Genomic DNA, 14,378 nt, shown 5'->3' on the forward strand with positions numbered 1-14,378 from the left:
ACTAATACCAGCTCCTTTCATCATTCACCCATCCTCTTCCCTCGATTTCCTTAACTTTGTGGAATTGCCATTAAATATTATGCCTGCATTCACCTTACTCTCTTCATTCATCTACCCATCTTCTCTCTCTCTCTCTCTCTCTCTCTCTCTCTCTCTCTCTCTCTCTCTCTCTCTCTCTCTCTCTCTCTCTCTTTTGTTGTTGTTGGTCATGGAACTTGAACTCTGGGCCTGGCCACTGTCCCTGAGCTTTTTAACTCAAGGCTACTGCCCTACCCCTTGAACCACAGCACCACTTCTGGTTTTCCAGTGGTTAATCAGAGATAAAAGTTTTTCATGCCCAGGCTGGCTTTGAACCTCGGTCCTCAGATCTCAGCCTCCTGAGTAGCTAGGATTACAAGCATGAACCACTGACGCCTCTCTGCCCCCTTTATTTTTATCTCTCCCACATTCACCTTTCAAGTGCTGGTTTCCCGGAATTTATTTTGTTGGACTACATGCTAGTTTTTTAAGGAATTACACCATTTGAATTCTCCCTACAAATATCATACTTGTTAATACATTTGTATATGCTTTGCATTTTTAAATAACATAGCCAGTACTTTGATTCCTTGTTCCTCACCAAAGCATAACCAAGACAAGTATTATCATCACCAGTTACAATGCATACAAAGGGAAAGAAGAAAAAAGAAACTGAAGTTCAGGGTTTAGGCATCCACTCATTTGAACATCATTAACACTATATAAGGCACATTTCCAGATTTCTTCTTAATGTTAGCTTTACAGTGTTAATTTCAACCACTTTTATTGAACACAAGGGCTGATTTTCTCCATTTATATGGAGTATATTTAAACTATTTTCACAATTTATTTAGAAAAATGTTTCCCCCGCTCTCCTTCCAAAGGTCATTGTACAATTTCAGTGAACGTTAAGCTCAGCTTCACCTTCAACATACCCTAGTGATACATCTTATCAACTATAAAGAAAATAAGACTATAAACACAGGCCAGGCATTCATGGCTTTACACCTGTAATCCTGGCTACTCGAAAGAGTCTGAGACTGAGATGTAAAGAACTGGGTTTCCAAGCCAGCCTGAGCAGAAACATCTGAAAAGTTTCTATTACCAATGAACCAGCTAAAATGTGGGACTGGTGGAGTGTCTCAAGTGGTTTAAGCATCAGCTGTGAGCAAAAAAAAAACAAAAACAAACAGACAAACAACAACAACAAAAAAAAAAACCTGAGCAAGAGTACAAGGGACTGAGTTCAAGCCTCAGGATAGAGAAAGAGAACATAGAAAGAAGGAAAGGAAAGAGGGAGGGAGGGAAGGAGGGAGGGAGGGAGGGAGGGAGGGAAGGACTGTCTGGCCCTCAGCAGCGGGGGAGTGTGGTAAGGTATAGACTCACAGTAGCATGGTGAGGGCTGTGCAGAGGCAGAGGGAAGATGGTAATTAAAGTCGTGCCACAGTGCTGTTTCCTGTTTCCTCCCGCCATTGTGTGAACACGAATGGCTTTTCTTACAATGTTCTGGCAACAACCCCATGACCCAGGCCTGTGCCAATGTGATTCAGATTCTGTCCAAGTTCTGAGCTACTGTGCAAATACGTCCTGAGTTTCTCTGGGCTCCTTCATCCCCTGCCATGTTTGGAAATCCTGTTGCTGGAGGCCTCGTTGATTAAGAGATGGGACGGCCAGCAGTATTCAGCACACAGAACGCGGGCGTTCCCAGGAACGCGTGAACACAAAGCTGACCACCCACCATCAATTGGGTCCTGGGAGCCAGGCCTGCGCCCCTTCGGAAGGACAGGATGGTCGCTCTGCGCTGGCCGGGAAGACCGGGCGGTTCCTGCCTGGCTCCAGCAGCCCTTTGTGTGCAGTTTGTTTTGTCTTCTGGGGCAAAAGCTCCCTATGCCATTACCCTTTTTACAAACCAGGCCGTCTAAAGGGGCCCGTTAGTCACGGATTCCAAGTGACTGTGGAGAATGGGCATGTTCAGCTCGGAGACCCAAAGAAATCCCCATGGCCTCTAGTGCTAGCCTTCTCTGGATGCAGAGAGCAAGGGAACTGGAAGTTCAAGGCTCCCCCTCCCCCACTTTCTGTTCAAGCTCAATGGTACCCATAATAGCTAGTGTGGAAGAAAGGTCTCTGAAAGGTGGAGGGCTTTATCTATCTTGATGGGCACAGGGGCAGCCCCGAGCGGTATCATTATTGCCATTTGACAGAAGAAACACTGAAGCTGTGGATTAGTAATCTGCCTAATTGCGCCCAGCAGAGAGGGAAAAGCAGGAATTAGTATTCCACTCTGCCAATCCTGAGAACTGCAAACATGCGCCCACATCGGGACCTCATGCAACCAGAACCCACCCAGAGCCACCACGACCAAGAAGTAGGGAACTAACTCATTTACTACCACACACACACACACACACACACACACACACACACACACACACACACACACACACAAAAGTGTCAGCTCTACTGGGAAAGCCAGAAACAGAATGAAAGAAGAAAACTGTGATCGCAGAAGATCAAGAAGCCCCGCGGGCCAAGGAAAACCTGGAAAAAGGAAAAAAAAATAATAAAGCAACCAAAGTTGGGCTCCGAAAAAGAAGAGTAAGTCATCATAGTCGCAGCATTTGGTGGCTCCTGAGTGTCAGAACCAAGTCTGAGCCAGTACTCTAGCGCCTGGACCCCACTGCGCAGGCGCCCTTTGCGCAGCCTCCCTTTGCGCAGCCTCCCTTTGCGCAGGCTGTCTGGGCCGGGATGGGGGTGAGGGTGGGGAGGGTGGTGCGACCATATATTTGGGTCTCTATATGTCCCCTGGGGCCTTACATCACCAGCAGGATGCGCTCCACAGCGCCTGCTCTCCACTCTTGAAGTCTCATAAAGAGAAGAGGAGTTCAGTTCCCCTGCTGCTCCAGATTCAGGCAGGGACTTGAATGGGAGCCGGGGCAGAAGCCATGCCCTGCCCATCAAGTCCCATCCAGCCAAGCAAAGGACAGGTTGCAGCATCTCAAGTCCACGGATGCTCACTCCCTCTCGCACCAAGCTCACCACTAGACCCAGTGCGCGCTGGGGAGCCAGGGTCAGGAGAGGGGCTTCCAGCCCAGAGGCTGAGTGTGTGCAGCCGACCATGACTGAACGTAATGCACGGTTGCTCGAAAGCTCTACTGGTGGCCGACTGCAATCTCTGCCAGGTGTGTCTTCTTAGGACCCAAGCTGGAACATGAACTGAAATGCTCAGTGTGCCCTCTAGCCTTCTCTCTGCAGAGAGAGAGAGAGAGAGAGAGAGAGAGAGAGAGAGAGAGAGAGAGAGAGAGAGAGAGAGAGAGAGAGAGAGAGAGAGAGAGAGAGAGAGAGAGAGAGAGAGAGAGCTGGGCTCGGTAACCCTAGCTACTCAGGAGGCTGAGATCTGAGGATCAAGGTTCAAAGCCAGCTGGAGCAAAAAAGGACCTGAGACTCATCTCAACAATTACCCTCTAGAAAACGGGAAGTGAGGCTTGACTCAAGGACAGGGCAGTAGCCTTGAGCTGAAAAGCTCAGGGACAGTGCCCAGGACAAGTTCAAGCCCCACCAAAAAGAGAGAGAAAAAGAAAAAGAGAGAGAGCCTTCAAACAACATTAATATGTATCCGGAAAGAGCATTCCAACAGCAGTGTAGTAGATGGTGGCTGTAGTCAAAGAAGTTGCAGGAAAGAAAAAGTTTCTAAGACAAAAATATTTTTGATGAGTTATGTTGACATGGTAATCCTTGTTCACAATGATGAAGAACAAGAGTGGTTATCATCCCTGCTGAGCAGTGTCTCTTCTAGAATACTTTTCTATAAGGTATATGAACCTCATTTCTGCCAAGGCTGGCATGGGCTGAGCTCTTCTGGGATACTTTTCTAGAAGGTCGCAGAAGACTTGGTCTGATGTTGTGGTTCGACAGCCTTTTGTGGCCGTTAACATCCAGCACTCAAGGTATGGCCCTTTCCTTCATAACCGCCAGTTTTATTCACAATCTGATTGTTTTCCCAGCTTTCAGACTTTGTTTACACCTACTGTTCTCTGAAAGAAAATGGAAGTAACATGGTTATATAGGTCATGTTTAAGTGCATGAAGTTTTCTGTGGCAAAATAAATAGGATTCGTTACATCTTTATTATTGGCTGCACTTTCTAGGTTTCTAAAGCTGCTATATCAAGATAATTCAAGCTGGATGATATGACAGGGGAATTAATTATGTGATGTGAAATGAAGGGGTTCCCAGAGTGCTAAGAACTCCTCTGTCTCTCTCTCTCCCCCTCTGGCTTCCTCTCCCCCTCCCTCTCCCCCTCTCCCCTCTCTCGCTCTCCCTCCTCCTCTCCCTGTTTTTGTCATGGGGTTTGAACACAGGGCCTGGGCACTGTCCCTGAGCTTTTTGGCTCAAAGCTAGCACTCTGCCACTTTGAGCCACAGCTCCGCTTTTCTGGTGGTTAATGGAAGATAAGCATCTCATGGGCTTTCATGCTCCATCTAGCTTTTGATCCAGGATTCTCAGATCTCAGCCTCCTAAGTAGCTAGGATTACAGGCATGAGCCAACACTGCGCTTGCCCAGTACTCTTCCTCTTCTAGCATCTGATATTGTTGGCTTATAAATGCATTGCTTTGGGTCATTTTCCCCATCTTCTTGCACGGTCTTCCATGATGGAGGAGGAGGGATTACATTTCCCATTTTTTACAAGGACTTGGTATAATCATTGTATTAGAAGCTAATGCCATTTTCCCGTGATTGTTTCTGTAAAGTTCATTCCCAAATGTGGTCATCTTCTTTGTTACTGGGGATTGCTCACCAACATATCTTGTGGGGAACACAGTTCTACCCAGATCAGGTATTAGAGGTAGTAAATGAGAATAGAGTGGGAATGTAACCACATGTTACCTCTGCCTCTCTTTTATTCTTCTCCCCTCGATCACTTCTTCTGGCATCACATTCTGTGGGAAAATAAGTATGTTTTTTAAACATGGAATATAGATTTATGGGCATTACCTTTATTGATTCCCACATTATTTAGCAATTAAATTCTCTAGTACTTGGTGACATTTCTTTGGTTATTTTCTCTCTTTTTCCCCCTTTTGTTCTTTTCTTTCTTTTCCTATTTTTCTTGACAATACTGGGGAGTGAACTCAAAATCTTGTACTTGCTAAGTAGGCATTCTACCACTTGAGTCATGCCCACAGCCTCTTTTTACTTTAGTCATATTTAAATAGAGTGTCACATTTCTGCTGAGACTGTCTTGGACCACAATCCTCTTTTTTACACAGTTTGTTTCTGGCTTCCCAAGTAGCTGGATTCTACTTTCTGATTTTTCTGTAGCTAGAATGACAGGTGTGTGCTATCACATCCAGCTTTTAATTGGTCGGTTGAGATATGATCTCACTTAACTTTTGCCACAGACTTACCTCAAACTATAATCCTCCTAATTTCTGCTTTCTAAATAGGATCATGAGGATGAGCCACTATCCCTAGCTCTTCATAATTTTCTTATATAATGTTCACTCTCAAATTGACAATGAATGAAATATTTGATCTATGTATTCCTTCAGGGCCCACCTCAACTTTAAGCTCACTGAAGCAAAGGATTTTAATTATTATTTTGCATGGAAAAGTTCTGATCACATTTTATAAACAAAGCAAATAATTAAAGCAATTGACTGGTATCCAAGCTTCCTACCATCTAATATGCTGCTCCAAGCAAAGTAAAACTGCCTTTGGGCTCGATTTAAAAATGTTCTCGGGGGCCGGGAGTTTGGCCTAGTGGTTAAAGTGCTTGCCTAGCATGCATGAAGACCCGGGTTCAATTCCTCGGTACTACATACATAGAAAAAAGCCAGAAATGGTGCTGAGGCTCAAATGGTAGAGCTCTAGCCTTGAGAAAGCCCAAGGACAGTGCTCAGGCCCTGAGTTCAAGGCCCAGGAGTGGTAAAAAAAAAAAAAAAAAAAAAGTTCTCACATGTATATCTTTGGGAGGCTGAGGGCCTTGAGGGTACAGAATTTAAGAGAAAAAGGATGAAAAAATGCAACAGTGGAGCTCACCAGACACTGATGAAAATGAATGGAGGTGGGAAGAGAGACTGGGAGAGAGTAGATGACACTGTATGAACAGAAGTGTATTCATTACCTGACTCCCGTAATTTTAATCCCTCCATCACCTTCATAATAACAATGAAGTAAATTATTTTCAAAAAAAGTATTCATATCATATGGTGGTTATCCTAGGCTATGTAGTAAAATTCTGTCTGGAAAAAAAAAGAAGGGAAGGCTTTTTCTGCACAATAAGCCCCTAGCTAATAATGATGCATGGTTAATTGACTATGTCACATATTTTGGATGAAACTCAAATGAGAGAATGAGCAGTCCCCTCTCCAACCATAATAATCAATTATGCATTGCAATTGACAATTTGCAGAAGATGTTAAGAAGGCAAATTTGACCCCTAATAAAAGAGGCAGAAGAATGATAATTATTTGTTTATTTATTATTTTCATGATACTGTAGACTAATCTCTGGGTCTGCTTCTTTACCATTTGAGCCATACCTCCAACTCCTTTCTAGGCTACTTTTGAGAAAGGTCTTTTCTTTATGCCCAGGCTTTCCCATTCTGTGATCTTTCTACTTTTGTCTTCCTTTGTTGCTGAGCGAACAGTCTTACCATCATACCCAGCCATTTTGTTTACCCAGAGCAAGGATAACAGACTTGTGCTACCACACCTAGCAATTGGTTGAGACGAAGTCTTACTAACTTTTATTCCCAAGATGACTCTACACCATGAGTCCACCAATCTCTGCCTCCCCAGTAGCTAGAATTACAAGTTTGAACCGCTATGCCCATGTAATGCAGTATACTCCTATAAGAAATGAGCCTGGGTTTTGTGCTATCATAGAAGATTCTAAAGTAAAGGTGCTTTATTGACAGTGGAAGTTTAAATAGGGTCCATGGACACAAGGAGAACTCCCAGGGAAAAGGAACAGAAATATTCAAATGGAGTTGAAAAGTCAAGAAAACTGCAGACCCTATGTCTGTCTACTGGGGCTTCAATTGGAGGTGTTCTTGAGACATGAATGGTAGAAACAAAATGATTTACTAAGGATTAAGAATCTGTTGTTATGTGCAGTGTGTGTGTGTGTGTGTGTGTGTGTGTGTGTGTGTGTGTGTGTGTGCTGGTTCTGCACCTTTCAATCAAGGCTAGTGCTCTACCATTTTGAGCCACACTGCTACTTCCAGTTTCTGCTGGTTCATTGACAATAAGAGCCTCTTGGATTTTCTTGCCTGGGTTAAGATTACAGGTGTGAGCCACCAGCACACGGCTCACTTCTGGTGAATTGGAGCTAAGTAGTCCCATAGATTTGTCCTAGAAAACTGCACAAATTGGCTTTAGACCGTGTTGCCCCCCCAGATTTCAGCCTTTGAGTAGCTGGGATTATAGGAGTAAGCCCTCAACCATGTGTTTGTTATATGTTATTTAAAGGTTAAGCAGCAGTTAAGGTAAAAGCAAAAAGTATAGATTCTTATTCTGAGAGACTTGACTCTAAAGAGAAGATAGAGCACCTCCTAGAGAGAAAAGCATTTGAGAACTGAGCAAGCTTCTCACTTCTTTGTTCCTCCTGGTTAACATTTTTAAAGTCGGGTCAAAGGCTTATTTCTAGAATGAGAGGGAAATGTAAGAAGAGACAGAGAGGCAGACGGGATGGGACAGAGCTTGCTGATGGGAGTGTGTCTGCCCTGTGGACCAAAAAAAGCAGCATCTTAAGGGAGGAAAGGAGGCGCAGGGCAGGCTAGGTGATCATGCTGTGATTAGGACCAGATAGAGGAGGGAGGGTGGGGAACTTGAATGCAGATGGGCAAAGGTTTATGGCATTCAAAAGCTGCAGGATTGCCAGGCACAGTGGCTCACACCTGTAATCCTAGCTACTCAGTAGGCTGATCTGAGAGTCGAGGTTCAAAGCCAGCCCAGACACTAAAAAATCCATGAGACTCTTATCTCCAATTAACAACTAGAAAATGGGAAGTGGTGCTGTGGCTCAAGGGATAGGATGGTAGCCTTGAGCTGAAGAGCTCAGTGACAACATCCAGGCCCAGGGTTCAAGTTTCACACCTGACCAAAAAAAAAAAAAGCTGCAGGATGATATGAAAACACATTGTAGGCACAAATGAATGGCCATCTGAGAAAGTCATCGTAAATACTTTTCATAGAAGTATAATAGTCACTATAATTAATAATATTTATTATAATTAATCCCACCAGACTAGGATCCTCAGTCTGTCCCACCATGCAATTAGAAGGATATTGTATTTCTAGTTATGTAAAATGCCTCAATGCATTTAAAACAACTCTTTTGTTAAAATTTTGCTGTAATTAGAAAGTAAAAATGTTGCTTATTTTGTTTGTGATGCCTTATGTTGTTTGTGATGCCTTAACCAACACAGGATGAAATGGCTAAATCAGCTTTATGGTATGCTTTATCCTATCTATTTACCATGTATTTGCAGTGAGAGCACTTAAAATCTACTCTGAGTAAGCTAGATAGGGTGGCACACTCCTGAAATTCTAGACACTTCAGAGGCAAAGATTAGAAGAATTGCAGTTCAAACCTAGCCCAGGCAAGAAGTTAGTAAGATTTCGTCACAATCAGTAATCAGGACAGATAGGCTTATGCCCGTCATCTCAAGTATGCTAAGCATATGATATGGTCCAAGCCCAAGACCAAGCAAAAAGTGAGACCTTATGAATGTGTTAACAAGTCTAGGGAGAAAGACAAGTCTTTACCGATATTGATGTTACCAGACAAGAGAGGAAAATACTAACAGGTGGAAAATGGTAAAGGAAAGGAAGTAAAGATACATTTAGCCCTCAGAGGGGGCTATTCGACAAAGCTGTTATTAATAGGCACTGCTTTACTGTGGCAGGGGTGGTGTAGTCACACAGATCAGTTTGGAAAGTGGGGAGAAGAGGGATCAGATAGGCCATTGGGGGGTTCTACAGGAACCCAGCACACATGCTTACTGTTCTGGATGACAAAAAGATTTGGAACCCAGTACCAAGCCTTGCCAAGTACTGTCCAAACCCTCACAACACCCTTTTTTGATGCATTATTATCCAATTTGCCAATGGGAAAGCATTAAGTAGATTAAATAACTGGTCCATGGCTGGTAAATTAGCAGCTGATTGATTTAGCCCCTCCCTTAGCCTTAGTTTTTTACCAATAACAATGAGTGAAATAGCAACGCCTAAACACAGACCTCTAAATGTTAAGTGAGATAATATGTGAAAGTGCTGAATACCCACTGTACATGTATTTGTCCAACACAGTGGTTCTCAACTGTAGTAATTTTGATTTGGGGGAATATGTGGAAATGGGGATATTTTTTATTACTAAGGAGCCAAGGATATTGATAATTACTCTACAAGACAACCCCCACAGCAAAGAATTTTAGCATGCAAAAATATCAACAGTGTTGAGGTTTAGAAACTCTGCTGATGGCACAGTGATACATGGGACATCGACTACATGCAAATTACAGCAGACCCTCTCAAGGGGAAAAATAAGAAACATTATGGTGGCAATAAAGCTTTAGAAATAATCACACTGTTGTTAATGTCATTTTAGTATGAAATTCTATGCCGGATAAATTTGTAAAATAATCTTAATAAATGATATTTTAAAATAAAATGCTCTTGGCACCATGGAACTAATCTTTATAAAAATAAACACTTTGAAGAAGCTTTCTTCAGAAAAGTTTTATAAAGAAGAAAGTGACTCAGTGCTCACATTTTAAGGAATGGGTGGAGTTCGAGGAGATGAGAGCGAAGAAAGGAGTGGCATTGTTCAAGATGCACTGTTGGAAATTTGATAGGAAAGGGGGGAAAACCAAGATGGGTGGGGGGTGTGGGGGGGGCGGGAAATGGGTACCAAGACATGTGAAAGGGTATCAATGTACGTGAATTAATGCACCTTCTATCTGGCAAATATCATGTAACCCTTTTACTAATTACAATAAAAAATGCAAAAAAAAAGATGCACGGTTGGATTGAAAATCTGTTGAACACCTCCTTAAAGATAATTTTAAAAACAAATTTAAAAATAAAACAAACAATAAAGTTGAGTCTGTCATCCCTCCATATGCACTTGATTTCGTTGGGGTTTCCTTTTCTGTGTATACATTCTTTTCAAAATATCACAATAATATTCAGGTTTTTGCTGACATTGACCTCGATTTTGAACTCTGTTTTGACCATGTGGCAGTTTTGACTTTCCCACATCTAGAGATGTTTCTCTATCCTGCCTGCCTGCCTGGAACAGAGCAGCTTTCCTTGGCAGCACAATCAATAGACCTCTCCCCTGCATCTCCTCAGTTCGCAGCCTGTCTTGCATATTCACCTGTGTAGGCCTCTGCTCTCCCTCCAGCTGTCTGCTGCCACCCAGTCCTCCTTGATCTGTCAGATTGTCTCCACCATACACCACATCCATCACCACTCCCCTCTCCCCCCCCCCACCACCCTCTGTTCCCATTTCCCACAGGGAGCAGATTGAGATTCATCCCTCCAGGATCCTTTCAGGTGATGCTACTCACCAAAGTTTTATTTAGAGAATGAGAGGGTCCTTTGGAAACCCCACACATTTCGCCTTTCCCTGTCACTATGAACAAGAATATGCTTATATGAAGTGAGGACAGCCAGGCTGCAATGGCTCATTCCTGTAACCCTAGTTATTCAGGAGCTGAGAACTAAGGATTGGAGTTTGAAGACAGTCCTAGCAGGAAAGTCCATGAAACTCTTTCTTTCCAATTAACCACCCCCCAAATGCTGGAACTGTGAAGGCTCAAGTGTGTTAAAGGGCTCTGATTTTTAGGGGGGGAAAAAAAGTTCAGTCCTGCCTGCCCCAGGACTGGGGAAAAAATAAAATTTTTTTTAAAACAAAGGAAAACAAAATGTAGACACACGGGGAACAGGGAAGCAGAAACCAAGGGAAGGGATGGAAGGGAGTTGAGAAAGTCCTACAGTCTGGAAACAATTCAATCAGGAGGAGAATGGTTGGGCCAACAAAGACTTGGGGACTTCCATTCCTGGTAACTTCCAGGGTACTGTGGTTTTGCGATGCGTGTATTTCACTTCTGAGCTAACCAAAGAGCTGTGAAGAAATGAAAAGGGAAGGCACAGGGCCATCTCCTCCCAGGAAACTTACCTGCCTCCTTCCCACCTTCCCAAGTGGTTGGTACACTAGAAAGGGAAAGGTGAGAAATGGACTGCAGGATTGTCCATCTTCCTCCTTCCTCAGAGATTGGCAAAAAAAAAAAAAAAAAGAAGAAGCAAACCAGTGTCAGAAAGAGCAATGAGAGGCCAGGGAAGAAAGAAGAAAAGGAAAAGACACCCGGGAACAGTGAAAAGGAATGGGGAAAAGGGGAGAGGATGTAGAGGGAGGGGGAGGAGTCTCAAAAGTGACAGATAATAAAACCACACCAAGAACCAGAGCTAGGAAATGCCGAGGGAAACGCTCCTCTAGAAAAACACATCAATAACAACATAGCTCGTTCCACTCTTTTTCAATATAGACTTTAATTGCTGTCGAGGGGAGGGACCAGCGCACTCTTCAGAAGAGGTAACTACCCTGAGTTCCCTGCGTTATGCTGAAAGGTTGGAGAGGAACAGACGGCGACCCCAGCCACCTCGGGGCGCTTTGGCCATGATCAATCTTGTTATCCCCCCCCCCCATAACCTGTCTTGCTTTAACGACGGCTCTAATCCAAACAAAAACAAAACTTGAAGCTGCGATTAAAACAACTCCCCGAATTGCTCTTCTTTTGTCCTAAGTTCCTTTTATTCGTAGTGTCTTTTTTAAAATTCTTTTAAATCCCACTTCACCTCATCGTTCTGCGAGTTCAGGAGAGACCCAGAGGGCGGCGCTCCCCACAGCCGTCCTGAAGGGAAGGAAGGGTACCCCGCAGTCAATCCTGGTGCGCCCCCTCTTCCCCGGGCGCGCCTTCCCAAACCCCATCCTGTCTCCAAAGGCCGGCATACGCCGTACGGCCATAGCCGGTGCTGTAGTCGTAGGACACCTGAGGGGGCGCAGGCGGCGGGGTGCAGTCGAAGAAGGGGGCGAACGAGGCCAGGAGGCCGGGCCCGTCCTCCCCGCCCGGGGTGTCCGTGGCGGCGGGGTAGAGGGGCCTCAAGGGCTCGTTCAAGGTCAAACCACCGCGGGCTGCGGCCAGGGACGATTTCTTGGTGGGGGGACAACTTGGGGAGCTCCAGGGATCGGGGTACAGTAGGTTCCCCACCAACGCCGACGGTGGCTCGAAGAGGCCCGGCTCCAGCTCCAAGGGTCCCCGCAGGACGGCGGCCCCGGCGGGGAACACGTCGAGAGGCTCCGCGGCGAGCAGGACGCCCGCCTCCGCGCCCGCGCCATAGTCGGACCCCAGTAACTCGAAGAACTCCACGGCCTCCGCCCCTTTCTCCAGGTCTCCCAAACTCACGCCGGACCCCGACGGGCCACAGCCGTTGCCCGCGCCCTCCCGGGACGGCTCGGTGAAGAAGGACGGGGGCAAATTGCGAGCCCGCAGCGGGATCTTCCGGGCGCCGAGGACCGCCGAGCCTCCCCCCGCGGGGCCGGCCGCGTCCCCGCCCGTTCCGCTCGCGGCGATCGCCGTCCCCAGCCCGGCCTCCGGCACGGCCGGCGCCCCGCCGGCGGGCTCGGGGCCCCCGGGGAGGTGGCGCAGCGAGTCGAAGAGCGCGGCCAGGCTCCGGCTCTGCAGGCTGGCGGCCGCCGCGGCCTGCGCCGCCTCCCGCCGGGGGGCGGCCTTACCCGAAGCCGGGGCCGGGGCGGCGCTGGGGGACGCGAGCGGCCGCCGGGCGGGCGTGTCGGCGGCTCCCGGGGATGGCGGGCCGGGGGGCGCGGCGCCCATGAGGCCGCTGCAGCGCTTGATCTGCTTCTGCAGGTACTTGCGATGGTTCACCTTCCGCTTGGACTTGCCGGGCTTATCCAGCGCTAGCTTGATGTTGCTGGACGCCGAGTCGATGAAGCTGAGCAGATCGCGGGTGGCTTCGCGCCCGTCTCCACCCTCGGCTCCCGACAGCAGCTTGCCCGTGGGCGCCCCGGTCTCTTCGTCCTCAAAACAGCAGCCCTTGTCCAAGCCTCCGAAGGCGCTCCCCAACCCATCCTGGGGGCCCCCGAAGCCGAAGGGCACGAACGGGTGCGCGCTGAGGAGCGCCGCCTGCACCGCCATCGCCCCGGCTTCCAGGCGGTCCCCGCACCGCCGCCCGTGCGCCCCCGGCCGGCTCCTGCCCCGGCGCGGCGCTGTCTCCTCGCTCCGGCCCGGCGCGCGGCTCACGGCTCTCGAGGACGCATTAGATCTTGTAAGCGAGGGGCGGAGGGACCCGCACGGCGACCGCCCCGGCGGCAGAGGGGAGGGGCTTGCTCTCCCAAGTGGGGAGGGGAGTAGGAGGGGGGTTTGTCCTCACTTTTCTGGTTTTCTGTGCTTTGTCAAAGCTTAACTCCCTTCCCTTCCCTTCCCTTCCCTTCCTTCCTTCCTTCCTTCCTTCCTTCCTTCCTTCCTTCCTTCCTTCCTTCCTTCCTTCCTTCCTTTCTTCCCCTGTGTCCTGGTGGCTTCAGCCACCAGAGGCAGAAGATGGCCTGTTCTCAAACTCCAATTCAAGTCCCTTAGATGGACAAGGCGGCAGAGCCAGAGAAATGGGACTGGGGGGTTCTGTTGGTTCCTAGCTCTGGTAACAGTAACAGCCAGTAACTGTAACTGGGTCTGTTGTCATCTCCACATTGTCTCTATGTGAACACGGAAGAAGGAAACCAGTATTTCTTCCAGCTCTAGTCCTGATACTAAGAGTCAAAACTGAGTTTCCCTGGGATCCTTACTAAGTCCAGGGCTCTGCCTCTTGTCCCTTGATTGTTAAAAAAAAAAAAAAAAAAAGCAACAACTAATTTATGGTCATGTGATGCCAGCATCTGGATCGTCTTTTAGTAGAACAGAGACAGCACACAGCAAAGATAAAAGGAACCAGCCACCCTAAGTTAGCTTCTGCTTAAGAGTGAGACAGTCATGGGTATGTATTAGAACCTCTCCTTTACCTGTCATGCCCCTTAGATTGTCTTTTGCATTTTGAAGACTTTCTTGCAGTTCACTTAGACTTATTTGCCCTCTTCGGATTGAGAAGGAGAGCAAGTAGAAAAGTTTGGGGTTCTGGCCTCTCCACTAGGTTGACTTGAACTGAAACCCTTGCTCAGTACCTGGCTTTGGACAAGCCATCAAGCCAGTAGGCAATAAGTAATTCACAGCTTACTCCCGTTGAAGGTAAGGTTATCTACCTCACACAATTTTTGTCAGACTAAAGATGTCAAATGTAGAGTGC

The 14,378-nt window shown here is 46.9% G+C and overlaps 1 protein-coding gene across 1 annotated transcript; it reads right to left on the minus strand.

Annotated features, from left to right (window-relative positions):
• Nucleotides 1-11,878: 11,878 nt before the first annotated feature.
• Nucleotides 11,879-13,475, minus strand: Fam181b (family with sequence similarity 181 member B). Its single transcript, XM_090349125.1, has one exon. It carries the CDS (start codon nucleotides 13,238-13,240, stop codon nucleotides 11,966-11,968), a length of 1,275 nt encoding a protein of 424 aa, XP_090205251.1. The 5' UTR covers nucleotides 13,241-13,475; the 3' UTR covers nucleotides 11,879-11,965.
• Nucleotides 13,476-14,378: the final 903 nt, after the last annotated feature.

The sequence above is a fragment of the Megascapheus bottae genome, chromosome 16, assembly GCF_031878675.1.
Source record: "Megascapheus bottae isolate mThoBot1 chromosome 16, mThoBot2.hap1, whole genome shotgun sequence".
Classification (NCBI taxonomy): Eukaryota; Metazoa; Chordata; class Mammalia; order Rodentia; family Geomyidae; genus Megascapheus; species Megascapheus bottae.

What these genes read in the sequence shown, in the direction of transcription:
- Fam181b (XM_090349125.1), bottom strand. Translation starts at nt 13,240, where the DNA reads ATGGCGGTGCAGGCGGCGCTCCTCAGCGCGCACCCGTTCGTGCCCTTC.